This window comes from Strix aluco, chromosome 3 (genome assembly GCF_031877795.1).
Source record: "Strix aluco isolate bStrAlu1 chromosome 3, bStrAlu1.hap1, whole genome shotgun sequence".
Taxonomy (NCBI): Eukaryota; Metazoa; Chordata; class Aves; order Strigiformes; family Strigidae; genus Strix; species Strix aluco.
Genome location: NC_133933.1, coordinates 58,336,552 through 58,363,583, shown reverse-complemented (window position 1 = coordinate 58,363,583; position 27,032 = coordinate 58,336,552). Strand labels below are relative to the sequence as shown.

The 27,032-nt window shown below is 37.7% G+C and overlaps 1 protein-coding gene across 1 annotated transcript in view; it reads right to left on the bottom strand.

Moving 5' to 3' along the window:
* Positions 1-5,945: 5,945 nt before the first annotated feature.
* ADGB (androglobin) overlaps positions 5,946-27,032 on the bottom strand; it is a 130,584-nt gene continuing 109,497 nt past the window's right edge. Inside the window, exons 28-35 of the mRNA XM_074820698.1 lie at positions 25,077-25,276; positions 23,775-23,886; positions 16,089-16,276; positions 14,216-14,371; positions 11,715-11,823; positions 9,551-9,653; positions 8,000-8,183; positions 5,946-6,370 (exon numbers count right to left, since the gene is read on the bottom strand). Of these exons, the coding sequence (XP_074676799.1) occupies positions 6,179-6,370; positions 8,000-8,183; positions 9,551-9,653; positions 11,715-11,823; positions 14,216-14,371; positions 16,089-16,276; positions 23,775-23,886; positions 25,077-25,276 (1,244 nt within the window). The 3' untranslated portion in view covers positions 5,946-6,178. The remainder of the gene's footprint in view (positions 6,371-7,999; positions 8,184-9,550; positions 9,654-11,714; positions 11,824-14,215; positions 14,372-16,088; positions 16,277-23,774; positions 23,887-25,076; positions 25,277-27,032) is intronic.

Genomic DNA, 27,032 nt, shown 5'->3' with positions numbered 1-27,032 from the left:
GTGCTGTGAAACTCATTCTATCAAGAGTAAGAACAAGGTGAGAGGAAGCAGCTTCCCATTCCTTCATTAGCTGAACCTCACATCCCCTCATGCCACATTTCTGTGGTGTAAGAGAAGAGTACAAGCACTGCTTTAGGCACTTGTGACTAATTTCTGGTCTCTTATCTTTCTCCATTTCCCAAGAGTTGTATTCTTATGGGATATGTAAAACCCTGTGACACACAAGTTTTCATCCCGTCTACCTAGATGGCTGGGAGTGCAGCAGCTTTAGTCTTTCCTGCTTTTCTAGATCTATTATCCTAGCCTCTGCCAACAACTGTCTCCAGAGCCAACTCAATGTTTCTCTGTAGTGGAGAAAAAAAAAAAAGTTTGTGGCCTTAAAGCTGAAGGGGCAGAGCTGCGTTGTGGTCTCTAGCATGGGCAGAGTAGAGAAGAGGATGGATGGATTTTTCACTGTCCCTTTGTGTCCCTTTAGGCACTTTCTGCTTTCTGAATGTCTGAAGCAGTTCTGGTTGTTCCTAGCCATGCCACAGCTGAGTGATTTGACTGCCTCTGTACCCTGTTGGTTAGTTGATGTCTTCTGTTTTTTACCACCTGTAGAATGTCCAGCCATGGGATGGAAATTAAATCTAGGACACTTCAGGCCACAAACCAGCAGTCTCTTTTTAGCAAGACACCTCATTTATGTTGATTTATTAGCAAGATAGACCTTACCAACATCCCTGAACATGCAGCTGCTATATCCCTTCTTCTCGCATGTTCCAGCTTTGCAACGAGCTGGCTTATGTGCAGAGTCAGGCTCTCTCTTGCTGTGCTCTGTACCTGGTCTTGTGAGCACTGCACAGTGGTCCCAACTCAAGGGTAGCTGGGAAAGATGTCTGTGGTGTCCTGCTGAGTGGGGCACACACCCACGGAGTCCACTGCAGCTTTCTCAGGCTGAGGGAACAGAAGCCTGGCTGTTGCTTTCCATGGATTGTGCTGCACCCACTGGGCTACCATCTGCAAGGCAAACACCTCTTGTGTGTCCCTGAAAGGGTGATCCTTTTGGTGCTTGCCCTTAGGGAGAAGTCCACGTGTTGGGCAGAGGAACCCAGGTTTCAGAGAGGAGCGTGCATCCAGACCTGACCTGAAGTGACGCATCCTAGCTACACTTGGGTCTGTACATTATCTCATTCTCAGATTAGCCTGCCAGTCCCTGAACCACTGTACCTAACCACATTCTTATTGCTGTTAAATCAAAGGTCCTACCTGACACCCCCCCCCCCCCCCCATCTCTTTTCTCTTATTTTGGCTAGTAACATCTTCAACGCACCTTTCTTTTGTGCTATTGTCTCACTTCATACAATGCATATTGTTTCCTCTCCTTCCCTGACTTTCTACTTCTTTCCTGTCTTTGTCCTCCTTTGAGATGGAGCACAACAGCATCTTGTTTTTCTGCAGGTAACAAGAATATTTAAATCATTGAAACATTACCTGGACCTTGAATCTATTAGAGCTGATGCAAGAAATGAATGAGAAAAAAAGGGTTCTGAAAGTGAGATTTCTTTCATTTTGCAAACTGCTGTGTGATTATGCAAAGCTGTTCTCTTACGTTTTCTGCCAGACAAAATATGTAGACACTATCCTTGCCTTTTGGAGGGGAAATGCTGTGCATGTGCATAAATGCTGTGTCTCTTCCTTGAATTAAAATGAGACCTTACATAGCTGGTAAATTGCACATTGCTGGGGTGAGCAGCCTGGCAGCTCAGAACTGAGCCTGATTTCACAGCACATTGCTTGTCTCAGCAGTGAGGCATCCTGGAACGGGCTTGGTCTGGTTTTTGGTCTCTAACTCATTGTGTAAATGCCAGCCAAATTAAAGCAAAGCAGATGGGAGAAGTCATTTGAAGATTAATGAAGCTACTTGCATTAAAAAGTAACTTTAGATACGTATTTTAATGAAAAAGATCCTTTCTAGTTCATAATAGCTGGTCAAAAGAAAAGGATAAAGCAGTGAAAACCCCTAAAGCTTAGCAGAACACACCTACAAAGAATTATTAGAAGTGATTAACTCTTTACAGAGCTAATCCCCATTAAACTGAATTATCAAGTCAAAGACTTAATTTCTTTCTCAGGTACCTGCATTGCTTTATGAATGCTACCGTTTTTCCTAAAATATAGAAGTAAAGCAAGCAAACTCTAAGAAATTCTTTAGGGATTATTCACAATGCAGTCTAACATGTTGAAAAGTTTTAATTCTCCTGTGGCATTTGCAGTTTCCATCAAAACTTTTCAAAACTTCTGCTGAACAGTGACATTTTCCTTTGTATAATGGGCTTTATATGAATGAGCAATGAGTATCAGGAATCAGTAAACAAATTCTTTTTGTTTTACCATTACAAAAATGCAGCTCAACCTTAAAGATGCTCTGAAAGATGCCTCCCTGCTCTCAAGAATCTCTAAATCTTTACTGAAAATTCCAGCCAATCACAAAGTGTAATTGTAAAATATTTCCAGTATTGCCTAAGTTCTGAGCTCATTAGGTCTCTCAGACTGCATAGCTGGTCCACAGGAGGAAAGCCAGGCTTTTCTCTCACATGCTACTGTGCTGGTTCCTGAAACTGCTTCTCCTTGTGCAACTCCTCAGCAATGATTAGACACTAAGAGACTGTTCAATGCCGTTTTAAACACAGAGACTGGAATTAGCTTTGTATTTGGTTCATGAGTTGGAGGTACTTAAGATGTGGGGGAATCACACAAACACAAAAAGAAAATCTTACCAGAATATTGGAGACTGGCTCTAAGAAGCACACAATCTTCTTCCAGAGACAGATCGGGATTTCTGAACTGTTGGAGTACTGCATCCTCTTCATCTGTGTACAGAGGTGGCTATTGCCATACTCTTCTTCAGGAGTAAGACTTGGCATTTTGGCGGACAAGTATGCAACTCTCCAAGTCACAAGACAACTAAACTGCAACACTTAGAGATCGACAGTTATCTGACCTGTTCTTCATATACAGAGTCCTTCATGAACAGAAATTAGAGACTGTGTGACAAACTGTGTAAACTTTCTCAGGGATTATTTTCTATAAGAAATGCTAGAAAGCAACTGTTCAATGCCTGCTCCCACTCCCCCAAATCCAAACCCTCTTCTGTGACTTGAAGCCACCAGGTACCTGGTAGAGTATGCTTTGATGCAGCCATTCCTCTATTGCACCTCCAAAATGACTGTCATCTCAAAAGATCACACAATCATATCTTGATTCAGAAAAGTTTTCTCTATTCTGTTCTGTAAAGGGCTTGACCCCATGTTTCAGTCCTTTGTGGAAGATATTTACTGAATAAGAAAGCACATAATTTAAAGCTTGTCCTTACACCCCTACTGAATCTGGCCCTGAATGGCCAAGCTCAGTATAAGCAGGAATTACGACTATCCAAATTCCAGAGCTTTTATTACAGGAAACCTTAATTAAATATGAATGCTTGATGCAATATGGCATATTTCTGAAACGTACAATCTGTAAAAACAGAATTTGAGCAATTTCTTGCACAGAATACATGCAGTAAATTCCTTTGATATAAAGGCTGGATAAATTTCATAAAATCATGGTGCTTAAAAATTGTCTTACTCCTAAAGGGCAAAAGAATAAAAGTGCTTTATCCATGTGAACACACAATTTGACTATTGGACAACAAGGTCTACAAAGTGGAGGCAACAATCCTATCAATTAAAACACAACATATAGTTTTACTTGTTTGTTTTTCTTACAGTAAAGTGCTAAACGTGATGGCTCCTTAAATTACTGCAAATGGCTGTTTTGAAATAGTTACATTTTGTTTTAATTTTTGTACATCTTTCCCCACTAACTTAGCCTGTAATATAGTGCACCATGTAAAAAGCTGATGTGTTGATGTAAAACATGCATATGAAATTTAATCAGTCATCTGTTTCTGGGTCCAATGTATGTAAATTGTTTGGCACAATCCAAACAAGGCCTTTTCTCTCCCAGGCTCCATTATGAGGTAAGTGGGTATTTTGTTCTTCTGGAATACACACAGGGATTTAATAAAACTGCTACTGTGCTTCTCTTAAACCATCACATACTCCAAAGTACATGCAATTAAGCAGCATGATAGTAATTCACTTCCTCATCATATCTGTGTAGTTGAAATGATAAATGAGCCAATAGAGACATTTACAAACCACACAGCAGATTTTGACGATGCCACATTACTCTTCAAAATGAGAAAATTATGAAACTTAGAATTGCGTACAACATCAGAATTAGATTTGATAACGTAGATCTTAGTACAGCGTGTCTGAGTTTAAGTCAGTTTATGGCTGATTACATGCAGGGATGGATTGTGATCATGCAGGTTATTAGCTCAATTTTTGACATTTAGATGTCGATTATGCTGGCTTTTGGAATTGGATTGATTTTTACAACAGAATGTCATTATAGCGCTTGCAGTGACATCAAGAACAGAACTTCAGCTTGATCTTCCTCTACAGAAGCTCATTAGAGATTCACATAAGAAGACAACCAACACGTGCTATTGCCATGGAAACAAGATGGAATATTATGAAGCAGTATAGCCCATATTCCAAAATAGAGAGGACAAAGTCAGAGCAATTATAGCACAAGACTGACAGGCTTTTTATTTGCAGCCTGTATGGGTCAAAGCAAAACTTAGCTCCTGCTCTTTGAAATGAAAATCACCAGTGCAGTTTTAGGACTCTGGTTTCAGTGCCTCCTTTTCAAACATGAAAACTCAAGCTGGTTAGTTTAGTTTATGTTGTACGGAAGGAAGGAGGCCAAATGGCAGCAGAGGCATCACAGCAGGTGTGTAGGTGTGATGATGTACAAAGAACAGACATCACAGAACTGGTAGAGGAGTGAGTCAAGTTCAAGCCAGGCAGCGAGGTACTGATAAAACAGAGGTGAGCAAAACCAGCAGAAGCTGAACACCTGGTATGTCTTTAAGGTGCAGAAGAAAGGCTAGTTTCAAATGCAATGGCTAGCCAGTACTAGTGGCCAGAATGCAAAGGATAAAATTTCTTGTGATTTGCATTAAATAGGTGAGTCTCATGGTTTCTCATGTTGCCTAGACAATGAAATGCTTTTGGACATACTGGACATATTGTATGTATACAGTATGTAGGCAGTCTAACTTCCCAGGCTTTTGCTTGTGACTACATACACAGAAGATACTTTAAGCCATTTAAAACAGCTCTGTTCAGTCTAGAGAGAGTCTTCACTGTTGTAAGAGTTTTGACCATTGTCTCTGAGTACAGAATGCTACCTAGTGTGTATGAATGCATGTATTTTTTTTGTGTTTGATGACAATATCAAAAAATACAGGAATTCTATGCTAATGGAAGCAAGAGCTTAGAGGAAATATTTTACCCTTCATGTAGAAAGCCTGTGATTGCCACTTCATTCACACACTGGTTCTGCCTTTAGGAAACATTTTTAAATTCCAGCCAAAGGTCTAGGAACCCAGGAAGGGTCTATTGTAATCACTTTGAGCAAAGCCACCGTGGGCAAAACATAGCTTAGGAAAGATAAACAAAGAGAATAATAGGGTTTTAAGGAGTATTCAACAAGCCTTGAAAGATTGTGCCATGAGTTTGCTACTACAGAGTTACTGTGAGATTCAAAAACACTTAAGAGTATGATGAAAGGGAAAAATACTACAGTACACAGAAAGGTTGTGAGTGTCTACTGAACCAGGCTTTGGGAAGCTTTCCAATGCCTGCATATGAAAAGTGCGGTATGCCACTATTTAATTATTATAAACTACGCAAATTGTCATCCACTTAAGGAGCTCATGTTTCTGCCAAGTTAAATGACTTCAAAACGGGTAGGTTACATTCACTGTATCAAGTCTGATTCATTCTTGATTGGTTCTGTTTTGATTGGAAAAAGAGGACAAAAGACACTGTGATTTTGGGAGAAGAATCTGAATGGAATATGAATTTTTATTGCAAAATTTTATTCCAGTAAAACATACAAACTTTAATAGTAGTGACTTTGTTAACAAGGATACTAGATCATTTCTTTCACTAGCACCAGGCAAAGAGATAAAATGTGATACAGTTGACAAAAATACTGAAAAATAACAAACGTTCTTCCTCATCTTTGCATATAAACTTTCTTTCCCAAACTGTTAAATACAATTCAGTAGTGATAGCAACTACTTTTTTTTCCCTAAACCTTTTCTGAGCTTTTTTTTCTGTGTATCTGGGCTTTTCTTCTCTTGCTCTGCTTGCAGGATTGCTTCCTGAGCTGCCAGCTCTTCACGTTTTCTGAGCTCAGCCTCTAGCAGCTTACTTCTGTATGCTTCCCGAATGCTGTGAACTCTGCCTCGTGTTTCATCTAAGGATGCCTAGCCAAAAACAAACAGCAATACCCCCCCAACACATGAATCTTGATTTCATCACAAGCAGCTGCATCCTTCCTGTTATGTTTCACTTTGTGACTCTGTAAGTACAGGGAGAGCATCTCTCCTTTTCTCTTTATGTGTATTTTTATTGATTTGTCACAGGCACACAGCTATATGCCAATTTTTTCTCTACAAAGAAGAAGAGAAAGTTCAAGAAAATCCTCTTTAAGTTGCTGGCATAATAAGCTAATTGTGTGAAAGCAGGATAGGGAAACAGACTAGTTACTCATCTGGATCTAGTCCCTCTTCAGTTACTGGCTTGCTCTGTTGTCTTAAAGAAGTCCCTTAAAATCCAGTTTTCGGAAATGCTGAAATGGCTTAAGAGCTCTAGTCCTTTAAGAGACTAAAGGAGCCTAAATCACATTGACTTGCAACGAGACCTAGGGGAAGTGGGACTTTTACACTTCTGAAAACTTTTTCCTTCACATTTCCATCCTGAAAAATATGGATACCTGGATACCTTTATATAGTTCTTTGTGGTCTACAGATTAAAAAAAAATGTAAAAGTTATAATCAGCACAGTATGTGTATTCACAAGTAACTCTCATTTTAAATTCATACTGTGGAACATCTTTAATGGACATACTTTCTAGAAAGAGCTGAGGAACTACTCTTAATAAAAAATATGATATATTAGGCATCCAAAATCATAGCAACATCTGAAAACCTGGACATGCATTCTTATTATCAGTCACTGGTAGAGAACTATGGCTCCTTGCAGACTTGCCGTTAAGTAATACAAATCAGACTATCTGGGAACTTGTTAAGGAGATGTTTTCAAGGAGATGATTTCTGTAAATAGGTTGGTTTGATGTAAAATTATTTTTACTGTCTCATCTAGTTTTAAGAGCTCTGAATAGTCACCAGCTGATTGCTAGTGTTTATCGTATCACCATTGTGTCACAAAACATTTTGTTCCTGTTGACACTCAAGGGTTAAGCCAATTTTGTTAAGATATTTGTACCGACTTCATGTGCAATGCATTGGCTGAGTTAATCCTAACAATGGATCCTACACTAATGCTACCAAATTTATTATTTATAGATGTGGTTTTTTAAGGATTAATAATTCCAATATTTTGTTTGCATCATGCATATAACATGAAAACTGTGTTCTCTAACTGTGCTCTAAGACACATTAGGAGCAACTCACCCTCCTATGTAAATTATCTTGTTCTTTATTACTTTGTAAAAAGCCCTATACAATTCTATAAACAAAAAAAATAACCAAACCAGAGATATTTTATCAAATATACATTTGGTCATGTATGCCAAACGCTCAATTTATTCTCACTTGTAACTATCTTTCATGGTGATATTCTTAAAATAGTGTTTTTGCAAAGAACTATATCAATAAAGTAAAAAGAAAATCATATTAAGGATGTTGTATAGTACTATTTTTTTCCCCTAGAATCTTTAGTTTTAACCTTTGCCCAAGCAAAATTTCAAGCTCTATCACCATTTCTAATTATGGGTACTGAATACAAAAGTCTTGAAAATGGGTGATCAAGATATTCATAGTAGTGGTGGATATCACAGTAATAGTTACTGGAAAGTAATCTTGAAAACCTACCTGCAGATTCTCATACATTTCAAGTATATTTTGCTTCAAGAAAGCTCTGGCATTTTGTTCTTTTTCTCTTTGTTCCAAAGCCAGCTCTCGAAGTTCCCTAAAATGGTTGATTTTTTCTGCTTTACGTATTGCTTGCTGTTGAATGATAGACTCATTTCTTAGCACAGACTCAGACATTGTTTTTCTGAAGGAAATACAAAGATATTTGTCTCATTTAAAATACAGTTTTGGGTGGTGTATATTTTCCTCAACACTTATATGCATATATTTGTCTTATATACAGCAATGTCACCATCGTATGGTTAGATATGGTTAAGGAATCACTTTTCATCTGCTTATATATAACACTGATGAGAAAGTACATTCCTGAGGCCAGGTCTTCTTATACTTGGGTGTCTATTTTAAAAATATTTGTAAAATCATGCTCATCTCTGAGCATATGAAAAACTCCTACATGCAACACTTACTTTTAATTTGCAAGAAATATCATATTTCCAGAAGTTTTGATATTATAATTTAGCATTGAGACAAATGTTTTTGGTTTTTTTTGCTGTTGTCATAATGGCAACTAAGTGGATAATATATTTTTATAATATGACTTAAATGATTAGTGTAAAAGTCAAGGAGTTGAAGACAAATTAAATGCTTACAAGACTCAAGCCTGTGGAAGATATTTTGCTATATCTTCTACTGTTTTAATGTTGTTCACTTCAATATAACACCAGTTTCCCTTTCAATTTAAAATGAAATTTGGGGATTTTTTCAGCATGTTCTAAGGTCTTTTGAAAAATCAGTGAGCCGTATAAATGCCACATTGAATACAAATGGACTTAAACACGAACTGGGTTCTACCTGCAGCGCAGCAAACATGAAGGTGCATGTATATTAGCTAGATAGGTTCATATAAACACATGTAATAAAGAATATAGTTCTTCTGAATAAAGAATATAAGTCATATAATTATTTCAGCTATTAACTATTATTAACTGAACTACATTTGTTAAATATATTGTTTGAATCTAGCATCACATCCTGACAAACTTCATATGGGCTTCTTTCAAGATGACCAGTGAAATTAACTTATTTGCCTGCACATGCATTTTCTTCAAATTTTTATGTCACATACTCATTACATGCAGTGCAGTGATTCAGCTTCTTTGACATGTATTATGTTAACGAACAGACACAAATTATAAATGGATGTAGGAAAGCACAGATTTTATAACACATCCATGCCAGGAAAATCAAAGCTGAAAACTGTATCTTGATGCCATCTACACTTCTGAGTTCACTACTGAGTGATTTTGTGTACACAACATAAAGGACAGATAAAACAGACCAGGATTTTCACAGCAACTTTAAGAAGTGTGCGACAGAGTTGTAGCTTACTTTAATGACACATGAAGAATAAAGTCTAAATTCACATCTATTATACTGCATCCAATTACAGATAGGATACAAGTGCATAAAAATATATTGCATTTACTGATTTCTATATAGTCTTTCATTTTGGTGTTTCACTAGGACTTAATTGTTATTGTTGCAGTTTACCTCATGAAAGGACTAAGGTCTATAGGCTCCCATTTTTTTTTCTGTGTTTGTAAGCTTGAGACAATAGTTGCTTGTGATGCTTTCTTTCCTGTGGTAAGAGAATCTACAACAGAACAGATTAAAGTGGTTATTCAGTTATGCTTGGAGGCTCCATCTAAACAGTTTTTTAGATAGTTTTTTCTTTTTTTGGCTCAGATAAATACATTATTAAATGAGAATATGGGTTGGAGAGGATATAATATTTCTGCGTTTTTATTTCCAGCACTCATGATAGAATCAAAGATGCTGCAAAAACCCCATATATGCAAGAGTGAAATTAATATATGTATTTTAGCTAAATCCACAGTACTCAAGGTTTGTAAATCTAAGCAAGAACATTCAATTTAAAGTGCCTAAAGAATATAAGAATAACTTCTAATCAGCAAGGAATCACAATCTTTTATTAAAAAAAATCAATAAAAATCTGTTCAGTCTGTAGTTTAAAAAAATTATATTCCCTTTTGGGCAGAGATTTAGTTTGGGAAATACCATTCTAAAGAAAAGAGATAAGAGATCCCATGACAACTTGAAATTGTCTTTCTGAAGTCTTAGAATTTTTTTAACCACATGGAAACCATGTTATGCTTTACTGTAGCATTCTCACAATACAATGATACATTATATTAAGTATGCCACTGTGCTGAGCTGGGTTGTGATTATTCAAATGCTTCCTTTTTCAGTTTGTCTGGATGGTGCCTGTAAAGTTTGATGAGATTTAATGATGACTGCAGTAGTTTGTTTCCATAAAACCTCTCTAATTACCCTACTTATAATAGTAATCAGTTGAAAAATTTTAAAAATATTATTGGAATTTTCTCAACAACAATAGGAAGGAGGTTTCTGAGCATTAAAAAAATTTACTGTCTATATATTTACTATTCATACATAGACAAATATACCAGCCTTCTCCTTTGGCCTAGACGGGTGACATGGACTTTGGAAGTGCCTTAGACACTGCCCATCAGAAAAGTATCTCCAGAACATAAAAATTCTCATTAAGATACTGAATATTACAGAAATGTTCAAGCACATTATTGCCTACTGCTGCACTCTATGGAGCCAGATCACAACAACTTAAAGTCATTGGGGCGTCACCTCTTTACTTCATGTGACTTTGTATTAAAGTCCAAATACTTAGTTTAGAACAAAGTTCTTGGTAGACAACCATTAATTTTGAAGTCCTTATCCAGTCACTTAGAGAAAATAATATTTTTTCAAGTTCCTTTGGAATGCAAGAAGTAAGTAATGATATGTTTGTCTAAGGCATAAGGTGGGGAGTACTTCTGCTTTAAGTTCTGAAACATTCCTAGGATGATTACTTACCTGACTGTCAAAATGTTAATATTAACAAGTTACATACTGGTTACAGGTTCTAGTTCCATGCACATAAGCCATGACCAGATATTGTCACAATCAGACTGAAGATAATACTTTCCTTTTTGTGATGGCCTGATCACAGCATTATTCTCAGAGGAAGAAAAACAACAAACAGCCTTGCAGCCTTGCACCCTGTTCAGATTTTCGTGAGTCCAGTAATTGCCAGGGAATACAAATGAAGAATCCATAGAAGTTGTAACCACTAAATAAAATGACAACACTTATGGAAGCTGCCAGGAAGCTGATGCTACTCAGTATGCACTTTTTGACACCTCACTTTCAGAGCACTGTCTGTGAACAGTTGCCATGAACATTAACATAAAGAAAATGCACATTAGAAGTATTAGTGTCTTACTGACATGTTATTTCAGCCGCTAAACAATTTTTTGGTATTTCTACACTAATGACCTCTGGTACCCCACTTGGAATTGAGGGAGTAGGTATCTGCCACAGAACTTCCAAAAATTTCAGGTTAATTTAGGGTTAGAATTCTAGTACGGGACTGCCTAAAATTTGCTTAAGGGTAACTTGGCAGCCTCCAAGAGCTTCAAGGCTGAAAATAGAGCAATGCAACAATTAAAACAAATTTGGGATAGAGAGGACAGAAACTAAGCATGCCATTCTGCATTTGGACACCCTTATCAGGACTGTTCTATCCATATACTACCAGTATTTAATGCAGAAGTCTTTTCTAAGGAGCTGAACACGATGAACTGAAGACATGCTTGACAGAAAGTTATACCCTTACCTCTTTCTCCTGCACTAGATGTTAAACTGGCAGTCTCAGTCCCAGCTATGGGCCCCTCTGAATTTCTCACAGCATACTTATTAATAAACCGCATGCGTTCCTGAAAAGCCTAGAGATCAAAGTTTTAGTCCAGATAAGAAAACTTCTACTGCATACTTTAAATTCCAAAGAATTTTCAAAAGTAGGAATCTATAAGTGGTCAATGAGACAGTAAATCTTCAAATCCAGTGCATGTGAGATACAATGCTACTTCATATTACTGGTGAGTATATTTCACTGGTTTGATCTATGAAAACATCATCTCTAACAACAGGAGTAACATTAGTGAGTCACTGGGGAGGCAAAAAGATAAACATAAGAGGACTGCATTTCATGTCAGTCATATTCAAACCATCTCTCCAATGGATTTTTTTTTTTTCTGAAACAATAACCTGTCAACATTAAACATCCAATTTTTCTAGTAATATTTTGGAAATTTTATTTGTTTTGTTTCAGTGTGTTGTATAGAGGAGAAATAAATTAGCATTAGTACTTAAAGTTCATCTTTAATTTCTATCAAGTGTGTCTTGAGTATATGAACAAGAACCCCTAAGTAAACCTTTGTGAGATGGTAGTTCAGTAAAATGAAAAGTGGGCAGTACACTTTGAATGGTTTCACTCCAATGCATACTTGCTATATTTAGTACATATCCCAAACGAGAAAACTATGCTGTCCATAACAAACCTAACACCAGTGTGCAGTATGCAACTCTGCCTGGGGCTGGAATCAGGTAAGATGCTAGGGTTCCCTTTGAATCAGTCCTGAGACAGTGAATACTTACACTAAACATCATCATGCAATGAAATATTGGAAAACCACTGATCTCTGGGCAGTTTAAAATAACCTTTGGATTAAAAAAAAAAATCGAGAAAAGCAAGGTTCCCTCATATGGGAATGTATGGTCAGAATACATTAAGCTACTGTACCTCATCAGGGATATATCACTTCCTCCTAGGAGCTCTTATAGCCTGGTGATTTAGACTTCCTCCTGAGAAATGGGAGCTATGGTTGCAAACTCTATCAGACTCAATTACCTTCAATGCCAAAACCAGGCTTCACTCTTCTGCCTGTCTTTTCGGAAGGTGACTTTGTCTCACTGGGCTTTTTCTTAAGGACTTAGATTGCCAGATGGAGAAGCCAAAGGTGAGCTTGGAGTCAGGCACCTAATTCCCAGAGTCAGAGAACATGTGACCCCCAGCACAGGCAGATTTGGGGCAGGGTGATCAGGAAGAAAGGAGAAGGGAAGCTACTTAGTCTGGATAGCAGACCCCCAATTTAGACCGTCTTTTTTTAGCATATTACATGCAGTTGCTAAAATTTTGTTAATGATAGCTGTTTTGGAAAAATGTCACAGACCTAAGGGGCTTTTAAAATGGAACTCTTTAGCTGTAGTCCAGTTGATTTTCTGATCAAAAAGGCAATGGTGATAGAACCACCATTCTGAAGAGACTCTTTACACATCAAAGGGGATTAATTTCATTTTTAGGAGACTGTACTTGCATTTTCAGTCTCAGCACAGTCAATCAAAGTTGCAGAGTAATGCATCTCTCCTTAGATCAGAATTTAATAAAGTAATGGCAGAAAAAATTTTGAACTTTGGATACAGTAAAGAGAACTGAGAAAATCTGGAAGTGTAACTGGAAAGACCCATGTCTGAGGTTCATTTCTGAAAGGTAATATAAAAAAGGCAAAATGCTTCTGAGCTGTGGTTTCTGGATGAGTATCACTCAGTGGTCAGTGGTGGTGGTAGGGGATGACTGTCAGGTAATTTTAATGACTGCATTTTGTTCTTTTATTTTCCTTTTTCAGTAATGCTGCTTCCAATTCTGAATCAGCAGTGTAACTTTTTGCCTTACTAGAAAGAACTTGTATTATTTTTCCATCTTAAGCATACGTCATGTCAAAAGATCCGAGCTGCAGCTGACATCTGAATTCTTGCTTCTCCAAAACAGTGAACTCATAGAGAGCAGCATGTACAGGTTCATGGGTAACCTGCAACCCAGAATGAATTTGGGAATCCTTGCTGCAGGGGACAATTTGAGTGATGATATGGCCAGGTTCCAGTTCTTCAAGAGAAATCTTTTTGGCATGTTTATAACAGTGTATTTCTCAATAGAATCTGTTCATGCTAAACATTAAACTTGTCACAAGTAGCATCTTTCCAATTGTGTAGAGGTAGTGGGCTTTCTAAGGAGAAACTTTTTCCTGTTTTGTAAAGTAGAATCTAAAGTCTCAGTGATCTACAGAAGTCTAAGGCAGATGATCTGAATTCCTGTCCAGAATTCATGCACATCATCACTTTTGATTCTTTAAGCTGTGTAAAATTTCCTGTCTTACACAGAGTGGTGAAGACGACAGCCACATGAAGTCAGGTCTCTGTTGTGGCAACCGCTCTACCACCACAGCAGCTCCTGGAACTTGTGAAGAAACATTACTGCAAAGACTGCACTCTGATTATTACCTTGATAGCTCTTCCTGGCTCTGCAGACTCCCATGCTTGTTTCATGGCTTTGATCTCATCTGTTCGCTGGGTGTCCTTCTTCACCTCCAGAATGTCTGCCTCTCTCTGTTCACTAACCAGACGTAAAGTCCAGTACGGTTTGTTTGACACAGCTTGCTGAAAGTGAAGTACCATTAACATAATGTATTCATTGGTATACATCTACTACCACTATTTAGGGTGAAGTTATGTTTCTGTATCCTGGTAATTTTCCCAACTGATATACATTATACATTGATAGACTTTGACATGCATTACTACAGAAACAGTGGCTGCCACAGGAAAGGAAAATGACTTTGCAATGTCTAGAAGCTCTTTGAAGTATTTTGTTTACATCCTTCCTCACACTCCCATACAGCATGCTCCACACTCCCAGTTCTTCTGAACAGTCTGTCTGAACAGAACTATTTTGTAATGACTTTTCATGCAATTGTCTTATCTCCTTGCCAAGCTTTTTTCCTTTCCTTCCCTCCCTTCCCTTCCTTCCTTCCTTCCACAAGCTTTTTTACTAGAAGTCTTATTGTATTTAACTAGGCTTTTTTGTGTAGAAATACATCTGGCTTTGTCTTATGAGGCATCAGGTTCCTTCCAATCACTTCCCAAACTCTAAACCACCTTAACATATGCCTTCTCCAGAACTGTAGGGTACAAGTAGTGCCTGAAATGTAGGAGACTATTCTGCTGTCTGACCAATGAATGAGATACTGTGCTGCATGTATTTCTGGAAACCATACCATCTGAAGAAGCTTTAAGCCCAAGATTTAGAAGCAGAGATGGGAGTTCAGCTTTTATTTGAGACTAAAGGTGGGCATCTTCTTTATCTGTAAGCAGTTTCATCTCAAAATTTGCATCCGCTTTAGTGGCAGACTGAAGAACTCCCAAGAAGCATCACCCCAGCACCCCTAGAGAACCCCATCATTGCAGCTGAAGGCAGAAATCTGACGCAGCCTGAAGCTGCATTGCATCTCTGTGGCCAACAATCTCAACTGCAGCCACTCACGCTGCTCTGAAAGAAGGGTTAAACCACTGTTCTGGAACTCTGTGTAATTAGGGGTGGATATGAATCATAGGGAAGTTTGCTGTGCAGCAGGTCTAGTCAACAAAACAATTCAGCAGAGATTTCATAATGAAAAACTCTATGGAGATGCCCTCCCCTTGAACTACCTGCCATGAGGCAGCAAAATTCCCAGCAAAAGTAATACCATTAAATGAGGAGCTGTCAGTTTCTTCTTTGCCTTCCATTAATCTGTTTGCAATCCATAAAGTCAATTATTCCTTTTAAGGCATACAGGCTGGCAGTAGCCTTTTGGTCAACCACAGAACACTCAGATTATCCCACCACAGATGAGAAGAATTTGCAAGTAGGCAAGTCTGTACCAATTTTTCCGCCATTGTATGTCTGCAAACTAATGACAGTTGTGACATACGAGGCAGGAACTGACTAAAGCAGAAAGACCTATTTCATCTCCCTGGGAACCCATGAAAACCACTACAATGAGGGACTAATGTGACATGAATATGGCAAATTCATGGAATTTAATAAACCTTCAGCAGAGACAGAAACTAGACCAACAAAAGGAACAACCGGTAGTTGCTTTATACATAAACAAAAAAATGAGCACATTACATCTCTAAATGCAGGATGTATGTCTTTTACACGTGTAATTCAGTCTCTCTCAGGTGTAAAGCTAAAAAGGTGGCAAAGAAGGACATAGAGAAATGGAAGGGATACACTAGAAGTGCTAATAATACTGATCTGCAGACCTGAAAATATCTTTACACTCAGTACAATGATGGCACATTCAACAAATCCAGTTTTTGGCTTTGTTCTCACCTGAGATTCAGGTCGAGACACAAGAGATACAACTGATCCTCTTTCTTTATTGGACTTCTCTTTTTCTGTCTTCTCAGATGCTTTATCTTTTGATTTTCTGGTTGGTTTAGAAATACTTGCAGACTTTTGTCCTTCAGCATAATTGACCAGAAGGGGAAAGCTGTGCTCCTCATGCTTTTCCCCATATACTATTCAGATGTAGTGATGATGCATGATTAATTAGAGGATACCATTGTCATCCATAAATATATTTCCCCATATAATATCCAGGGTGGAATAACAGCACAAACCAGCCATACAGAAAGACAAAGAAAAGTCAGTTAATTAGCTGACACTTTGAAGTACTACACTGCATTTATTGTTGGACCAAGAAAGAATCTGGGGACAAAACAACTTTTAAAACCAGACTTGCAAGCTGGACATATTGTGACAGCCTTATCTGTCCTAAATAGCATTTTACCCAGGGCTTAACTGTGTTTGTCATGGTCCTGCACATCAGTTACTGCATTGTTGCCTTGGTCAGTCCAAAGATTGCAATGTACAGAATCACAGTCTGATTCTTAATTCTTTTATATAGCCTCATACAACCTCTGTCAGTCTTGCACCAGGCAGGTGAGAAGCTCAAAGTAGGTAAAGTCAGTGTTCTCACTGTCTCACATCCTTGTAAGCCTGAAAGTGTGAAGAGCAGAAGGGAAGATGCACCCCACCAAAAATGCAAGGAAGTTAAGGCAAAGAAACATATTTGAGATTTGATGCATATTTAAGAAATTCAAAATTATAATTCTCAGAACTATCTGAGAACATTTTTGATTAATTATTTTATCAGTACATGTGTATGCTATATGTTTGAATTAAAGATACAGAGAATTGACATTTGTAACACTTATTCTGCACTGTCTGAGCTGGTGGGAGTTGTTAGGAAGACTTTGCTTGTCATATTCTTGTTAAAATAAATAAATAAAGCAAGCCTGTAATAGCATATAGCTTTAATAGCATAAGGAACATGTCAGTTGAAAGAACTTGGAATGGACCCACAATACTATGAGAAAGATTAAAGATCTGAGTGTGAAATCTCAGTTTCCCTCCATACTGCTTGAAACATTAAAACATATGCTGAAAACCTAGATTTAGTCAATACAATAAAACAGGGGATTTCTCTAGAAAAAAAAAGAGGAAATGAGTGACAGTTTACAATCTGACAATAACAACAAGGTACCTTTCACTTAATGCTATGGTTTTCTAATTTCTTTCCACTGAGGACAAATCACTGTGCTGCATGATTAATGAGCTTTGGATCAGATCTGCAATGTCATGGCCGAGTTTATATGAATATATAAAATTGTAAATAGTAAATATATAGAATCACATTTATAATACACATATAACTACACATACAAATATATACTATATTTTATATATGTTACATCACATATTATACGTGTTTATGTATAAATTGTATTATTAACTCCTCATGCTACTTAAATAATGTACAATGGCACCAAAGTGCTTAAAGTGATTCAATGCTACCAAAGCATACATTAAAGAATGAAAGCAAAAATTAAAGCAGTCTCAACAAATATTGAAGATACTAAAACAACTCCAGAGGAAACGCAAGGATAAATAAATAGTTATGACATTATTTGAAGTTATAAAATCATTACATAAATAGCTTTCCATTTAAATTCACATTATTGTAACATATTAGCACCATAAACCGGGCTGTATACATGCATTATTCAGTGAATTATTAATTTTTAAAGATAAATTATTTATTGTTTATACAAACACTCAAGAGACATTCAGTGTCATTAGCTAAATGATATCAGACAAAGACTTTCTATGTCATGGGATACCACAAGCTTTGTCTGGCTTCTATAAATATTTTACAACTCTAAATTTTAAGATTTTGATACTCTGGACTTATTGCATACACTGAGAAGTTAGTAAATAACAAACAAGCATATGAAATGACAGGGCTAAAATGAGGTATCCTGCTTTAACTCCAGACATGAGGGCTCAGGGCTGGATTCAGCTGAGCTCTTGTAGCTAACAGTACGCTGCACTGTCCAGGTTCCCCAAACCCTCCTCCCTCCCTCAGCAGAGCAGGCAGTCTCCCCGGTTTTGGGATTATCCTCCAGATATTCCTGGAGGGGACACGGGCTGCAGTTAGGCACTATAGTGTGCAGCCCACTCTGACTCTAAGGGAGATGTGAATAGTTCCTCGGGGCTTTTCCAAGGACAAAGCCAGGCAAATACTTTGTATGGGATGTGATAAGAAGAAAGGCAGGGAGATGATACAGAAAGTAAAAGGCCATTCCAGCTCATGGCTTATGCATCAATCATCACAAACTCTCAGTGGCAGTTATTGTATATGTATGGCACCAAGAATAGCTTGGGCGCCACAGCAATTGACAGTGATGACAAACAGCTGATAGCAACGCCCAAAATTAGCTTCTCTACCCCTTTTCAATTAGTTACTCAGACATTCATTCCGTCTAATGCCTGAAGGGACCATAGTGATCGTCCAGTCTGATGTCCTGTCTATGACAAGCTAAATAATTACACCAAATGATTCCTATCTGAAACTTGTAACTTCAGATTGAGATAAAACAATTCTTGTTTTTAGGCAAGATAGACAGCTACTCCTGATTTATGAAATTCAAAGTACAGACAATGTATGTTATTCATAGGTAAAATACAGAGGAGTCTTTCAAAGTTTTCTTTGAGAAGATATCATGCTCCCACTATCTGAAATAGGCTCTGAGCATTTAGTTGGATTACCCAGTAGTTGCCAGAAATGACTGTGACTTTCACATGTAGTTAGGAAATGACTGAGAAGTTCAGATGTTGCTTTTCCTGTCTCTAACTCGATCCTCAGAATGATTCTTGACAGATAGTAATGTCAAAAATCTTTCCAAAGTTGGGCTTATCCAGACACTAAAGTTGCAGTAAAATACACCAGGATAGAAGCAAACCACCGATATGATTGCAGTAGTAGGGAGGGTTAGAGCATGGCTTAGAGGTCTTTAAACTCCTGCACCATCATGTATCCTCAGTGACCTACTGTTTCAGCAGGCAATTGATTAGTCACTACAGAGAGGCAAGGTGGGAAAGAGATGAAGAGAGGGAGAACTGAATATTATGTTAAACACCTCATGAAATCCTGCCCTTGGCATGAGCCAGCAAATTCTTCCCGCGGGAAGAGAAAACCTGTGCAAGAAACTTTCCCAGTTCTGGAGAAAAAAAGGAATATTTCAAAGGATTTTGCCTTTCCTGACTTTTCAAACCTGCCTCTACTACCTGGGTTGGGTGCCCTATCTCCCCCTGCTCTCCCAGTTGGGTAGACAGCCTTCTCTCATCAACAGCTAATGCTCTGGAGTTAACTTAAGGCAGTATATAAAACACATGCTGCAGTCAGCATTCAGCGCACACTGATGATTCAACTCCAGGTTGTGACAGCTGCACAATAAAACTTCTGATCTTACTACAAGAAAAGTAAAACCAAAACCCCAAAAAGGCAATAGCTGAAAATCATATATACAAAACAAATCTTATCATAATTTTATTCATGCAGTCAAGCAACTTAAAATGGTACTAGCAGTTGCAAGATTGCCTGCTAATTATTCCCCTTTTACAGAAGAATTATCATCCAGACATCACATTTTTTTTTACTATTTTTCCATTGAAGTCTTGTCCCATTAACAGTTCCCAATGAAAGGAAAAAAAAGAAAAAAGAGAGAAAAGAATGAACGCTGTATAAATAATAAACTATCTGGCACTTTCTAATTTCTGTGTACTTGGGTTTTCCTAGTTAATGCCTTTTTAATGTTTTGTTTGTGCAATGTGCTCTTTAATAAAACATTTAATGAAATTTCATATATAATAAATATCACTAAATATTAGTCATGAAATAACTTTTGCTAACATGGTTCTTTTTACAAGTACTGCCAAACTGCAGTATTAAGGATTCTGAAGAAAGAAAAGAATAACAAACATCAACAAATAGAAAATAGAAAATTACCATAGCATCTGTATGTCAGAGAACTTACTTTCTTCAAAAATGTTCTTAATAAATATTTATAATATCAGTGAATATTGATAGTATAATAGTATGCATTATAGTCTTCATTTAAAGGGAGACTACTTTAAAAGACTTTAATAAATGCTAATACAAAGCTGAAATATGCTTTTACCATGATAAATTAGCTTTAATACAAAACTAACTCCAGATGGCACTGTTGCCTTACATGAAAAAGTGATACCTGAAATGGTGAAAATTTGTTGCAAGAATTTTCCACCTGGCTCACTGCAGCTTTGTTACAAATCACATAGTGAGATTTTTGGTTACACACCAACATTGCTATTATATGAATTGTGTGTTTGACAACGCGTGCTGGCAGCTTTAAATGGTAAAGCTCAGTTTTCAAATTGCTTTAAGATGAGTGGCCTGGGCAATCTTGGTATCCTTGTACAAACAGAAACACCACTTAATAGGAACTGTGAAATGGTTTTGGGTTACTTTGAAAGGCAGAAATTATGAGAAGACACAGAAATCACAACATTTAATAAGAATCCTAAGAGAAAAGTGCTCGTTATCACTGATTGGCTTGAGCATGGCTGACTGCAAATGAGCCAAAGCACCAGTTAACATGGAGAAGGCAAGCTAATACTGTACCTTGAACTAAACATGAGAATACTCATGACATTGACAAGCTTCAGTAGTAACAGCGTAGAACTAGTGAAGAAACTTAGAGATTAAGTGACCTCCTTTGACCTGCAGTTTTACAGACCATGGTGACAGGTGTATGAAAGGATACACACCAGTAGTGTGACTGGTGTATTAAGCGCAAGCTGTTAGTGTGTAGCCAAATCAGAAGGGTAAGACAATGTAATAGGTTGTCTATTGTAAGAAGCAGTCTATCATTAGAGGGAAAACAAGGAGAATATATGGAGTCATCTAGGAAGAAAACATGATTTTGTGAAGAAAACAACAAACTAAAAGCAGATAAAATCACCACTAAAAAAGCTGTGTACAGGCCTGTAAGGCTACATGACATAGCCCCTCAAATATTACTAACTAGGGATTATAGTAAATCAACAAGATACATCTTTCTAAAGTTCTGTAACACTAGCTGAAAAAGACTGCAAAAATCTCAAATGTTGCACTCAAAACCAAAAAATGAAATAACGTATGTCAGCAACTGCTGATGAATCTAACTTCAGTCCAGGGTAATAGAAATAAAAAAAAATATGACCAGACATTTAAAATGAAATATGTAACCAGAGTAAGAAGTGATAAATACCACTAATAAATAAAGATCAAATCTTCCTAAGAAAATTTAAGGGTATTAGCAAGTATATATATATAAGGAAGGATAATGCAAATAATTTCTCCTTATGTCAAATTTTAAAAATTGAGTTAGAACTTTAATACTAATGATATGGAAAATTTACTGAATGGTGGAAATCAATATTTTAGGTTCTGCAGGAATGTAGGGGTAAGAGCACCAGGGAGTCAGCTGCATGCGTCCACATGTGTGTGTGTTTGTGCGCTATGGTCTGCACCAGCAGCTGGGGTAGGGCTGCGGCCTCAGGAGCTTATATGGGATCCAGGGGCTAACTCCTGGGCAGACTAGGGTTTAGGCATTGGAAATGTGAGAAAAGCAAAACAGTGAGAGATCTGTGAAACACACATTTCCTTGATGCAGGGTGTCCAGAGCAAGCACAGGACGGGATGGAGGTCCAGTGATTTGTGTTTGTCGTGGCGCCAAGGAGGAATGCGAAGCGGGGTGTAGGCCGTGCGGTCCCATTCTTTCATTTCAAGGATAGATTTATCTGCTCTTTACAGTAGCCTGCCAGCCTTGTTCCTCATCCTCCCTTTTTTATCTCACAAAACCCAGCTGCACCCCTCGCATCAAGCAAATGTCATTTCTCATCCTCCCTTGTTTCCCACAAAAATCAGCTGTACCCCTGGCACCAAAGAATGTACTGTGTCGCTACTCAAAAGATAATGGCTTGACTGCAGTCCCACCCACTCACACATACCTACTAAGATAAATACTACCCCAAGTTGTTACCTAACTTGGAGGGATGATAATCCGACACCAAATCAGAGGGACAGATTGACGGGTTTGTGTTCTAACCTCCCCCCAAAAGGGATGCCTTTTGGTAAGATTTCCTTGGCTACGCTGAGTGTATACCTGGGAACTTAGTGTGTGTGATTGCAATTTTTGTGTAGTGCTGTATAGCCAACCTGCAGTGTGTGCATTTATCGTAGGCAATCTTAAAGAATCTGTGGATGTTGCATAAAAATAAACCGTACTGTTCGTGAATCTGACTGCTTCTCTTGAATGCAACCAGACTTACAGTATATGGGCTGTTTGGGCTCTGTCAGACCTATAGTGATGGCCACTAATCCGCACTATTTGTGAATCTGACAGCTCTTTTTGAACACAACCAGATCTATAGCATACAGGCTGTTCGGGCGTCTGGGTCAGACCTATATTTACGGCCCCAATTGGTATACCTATTAAGGGATAAGTCCAGCTGCCCCTAGCCCCTCTAATCTCTGAGGACCGGCTAGAACGCAAGGGGGTTTATCTCTTACCAAATTTATTCTCACCCTAAATGCAACACTAGGTGTCCAAGTCGAGCTGCTGGAAGAATCCACCTTATATATACATATATATAGTCTCTCTAGTGAACTTCCACTCTGTTCAGCCAGAGAAGGAAGCAGGATGTGGCCACTGGTGCTGTCTGCGATTGTGTGAGTGCTCCAAGTGTCTGTCTGTGATCTGTGTGGCTGGCAACTTATATATGTAGATATGCAACATGTATGTGCATTGTGTGCATGTGCACCTGCTGGGACTACATCTTCAGCCTCGCTAATGTTTGGACATGGGGATGTGGAGTGGGAGCAGCCTCCCCTCTCTTCGGCTGTTGGATCCAGCATGATAAATTTTCCTCTAATATGATTAAGATGTAAATCATTCTGTGTCAGTCCCAGTGATAAGCAAATATGAGACATTTATCTAATATCTAGGATACTGACTAGTATTCTAACTGCTTTTAATACATGTTGGGGTTTTTTTCTGTCCCTTAACAAGAAATGCTGAGAGAATCTGGAAAAAAGAGAAGAGCTTCTGTAATTCCTCTGTCCCCTTCCTGGTTTGAATACACAGCCTGTCCTTGGGACCTTTTCTAGTCTTGCCTTCTGCCTAAATTATTCTCCTAGTGGTACAGAAGTAGTACATAGCCCAAAATGGGCCTTTTTTCCCCTCTTGTCAGTGCATTTTCTTAAATTATCAGAAGACATGTTTCTTGTTTTATAGAAACTTCTGTGTTTGGATGTACTTTGTCATTGCACTTCATCGGTGCCTCTGTAGAAGCAGTCATACTTCTACAACCATTCCAGATCCCTACCTAAAGTTGAGCCCTAAAGTAGCTCAGGTGAGTTTTGCAGAGTATTCTCTGATTTCTTTATAATTTGTGAACTGAAGCTATAGAATCATGCAATCAAACTTCATTTCTATGAACCACAGAACAGAGAGCTTTGTTGCTTAATTATTTCACTCAAGGAGTTAATAAAAGAAAAAATGTCATAAGGTCTTGGCTTGTAGCAATGGAACATTTTTTAAAACCAGTAACATGATGCATTTGACTAAATACATACTTAGATCGACCTACCTTTGATTTCATTTTTCTCCATTTCTTTCAGTTCCTGAACAAACAGCAACTGACTCTCAGTAAGAGGCCAACTATTATACAGCACCAATGCTTGTATGATATACTTGTGAGACTGTGAAAGAAAATGCAGTATGTTAACATGCTGAAGATATAACAATTACAGGAAGCATTCAAAAGTCCTGTAGGTTAGTCAACTGCCAGCTATTGAACTCAGCAAATAAAACACATAATTAATTTACAAGCTTGCACATTACATTATTCACAACAAGCTAAAAAAATTGGTGATAATTCCACAGATTTTATTTTCATTCCTGTGAAATTAAACGGTTACTCATGTGTTTATCAAGTGAAACTGCACTGGGCTATACAATAAGGAGCTACATTCCTTTAAGATTTCCATGTAATTTCCTATCCATGCCATGGGATAAAACAAAGACTTTTGTCTTTAAGACGCACTACAGGGCTTTGAACCCTAATACTAGCACTCACTAATGTCTCAATTTGAGGTAGAGGTGACAGGGTCCATGGGTTATTTTAAACATTGTCTACACTGAACAGGAAAGGATTATCTTTAAAAATTGTTTTCCAAATTCTAAAGCCAGTTCTGAGTCAAAGGAACAACCCTGGAATTTATTTCTCAATAATAATTTTTCTCCCTTGGAATATTTTGTTGCAATTGAACCCAATTATCAGGAAAAATCACCGTAGAGGAACACTTGGAGATAGAGAAACAAGAACTGCTTTAGAAAATAAATGTTATTTTTCTAAGATAGACAAATAATACTAGGTGAAATCAAGAAAAATCCATGCTTCTGACATCCCTCTCTGAGAAACTTGGCTCAAGCAGAAGCTAGTGTGTGTGTGTTACTAAAGCTTTCAGCTGACTGGCAAGAGGTGTTTCTTTTTTAAAACTATCAAAGATGGCCTTCTCTTACATCATATTTCATAGAAAACTCACACTGAAGCATCAGAAATTTAACTTCATTACTTGTAGTTTTCGGCCCTTAGCTGAAAATTATGCTATACCTGAATTGGATTTGTCAAATGAAGAACATTTGTCAAATAAAGATTGAATATATCACCTTGATTTGAAAACAAAAATGACCCCTTCTTATTTGGTTATTCATATATGTACATTATTCTTTCTCCATGACCTCATTCAGAAGCTACCAACAATCTTAATTTTGGATTCCTTGTTCTTGCCTCAGGATATCAGATCTCCACATGTACCAAAAGAATTATCAACACCCCTTCACTGTTTAGTGTTTTTTTTCCAAATCCCAATGATTTGGAATCTCTTACTTGTTGTGGACTTCCATCACTATTTTGAAAATTTTCCAAGAGGAAAGATTCATCTTGTAATACAGGTGGACCTTCTTGTACAAGTCCTGGCTTGAAGGAAGTTTTGGTATCCTTTGAAGATGAACTATGACCCTTTTTTTTGGATCCTCCAGTTTCTGATTCCTTCTTTGTACTACTTTGAATAATCTGGGTTTTGCTTGCTGAAAGATAATAAAAAATGTCAGTGTTAATCTCCAGAAATTTTATGAATTATTAGTATGGGGTAAACAGATGCCCCTAGAAAGTATAAGAAAAAAGAATTACTATAGTAAATTTTCTCACGCTGTATTATGTTCAGAAGGTTCCAATTAAAAGTATGCTTATTCCAAATACTATCTTGATTTCATTCTGCATGCAAATCACAAATCTCTTCAAAGCAAATAATGAGAAATTTGAAAGACTGTATATATCATTTTGTTACTGTTTATAAAGTGTATAATTCCACCCTTCCCAAACCCCACACTTCTTTCCTGCACTAACCATCACAGCACCATGCTATATACTACATAACACAGACAGCCTTATACTCTGTATTATGGGGTCTCTGTGTAGCTAACCTAATTTAATAAATTGTGTATACCTGTGGAAGGAGGAGAGAGATGCATTGGTCACAGTTCTGGCAACTCCTACCCTTACAGAAATATTTTATGTCAACCTGACACAAAGATCATGGCTGACTGAAGTTAAGAAAAGCCAGTCTTGAAAGGAGCTATAGAACTATTTGTGGTCTATCATTTATAAAGTTATATCATTGTTTCTAAAGAAGGTATAAATGTGGAAAAACTGCGAAACCAAGAATGTGCTAAAGAAGGGCTGTAACAGAAGTATTAATCCAGAAAACATAAACTTGTGTTCATTTCTAATACCACTGAAATCTATATTATCTTGCCTGTATGTCTCCAGAGAAAGGAAAAAAAATTCTGAAAGGGAACATCTCATAGAAAATGGAATAAGGGCAGAAATAACACCTGTGGGGAAGCAGCTTCACCTGTGTTACACTAACAATAGCTGGACCAGCAACTAGGAAAGAGGTATCTTTTTGACTTCACTGAGGACTGAAGGCTTTACTCTTCCCAAGGTTTATTGTAGAAGCAAGAGCTGATACTGTATCATTGCAATACTTCAAAAGAAAAATGTACAGAGCTTCATGTGTGTTGACAAAACATCCAGGGAAATTCACAGGAGTTGACAGGACTATTAAACCAGATTCAGCAAAATTTACTGGTGTTGTGTCAGTGTATAAATGCCAAATAAAAGGTTAAGAATGCCACTGGAAACTCAAAGGGAGTCAGGAAATATTGTTTCTTACGGAAGTCAAATGCCACAGATCACTTGCTATTGCACCTTTCCTCTGCATAAGGCAGTGCTTTCTTTTTCCTAAGAAAATCACTAGAAGTCAGGAAATGAAAACCAGACCTTGCAGAGATGCTTTCTTCAAGATGTCTCAAACTCACAAGCTGAGTTGCTTTCTGCATGACATTCTTTAGCACCTGAACTATCCCTGTTGCTGTCCCCATGGTAAGGAGGCCTGTGAGAGGAACTTGAAGGAAGACAATACTTGCTTTCTTCTAAGCCATTTTTTAGAGTGATGCAACTCCATGGGGATATGCCTAAGCAAGCCTGTATCTGTGCAATAGATTCTCACTCAAGTAGAGCTTGCTGAACTTTCCAGGTATCTGTTAGCTTCCCATGCTGTGAAGGTGAGAGGAGACATAACTCATAGTGGTTAGATTACCAAGTCTTTCATCAGAGGGAAGCAAAATCATGAGGCTTTCACACAACAGAAGTGCAATTGGATGAAGAAGGAACATTATCCAGAGACAGAAGGAACATTGTCCAGAGACTGGAATCTTCCATGTTCTTTTACATCTGTGTGAAAACCTGCTACAAAGAAACAATTTGGATTCCAAATGGAAG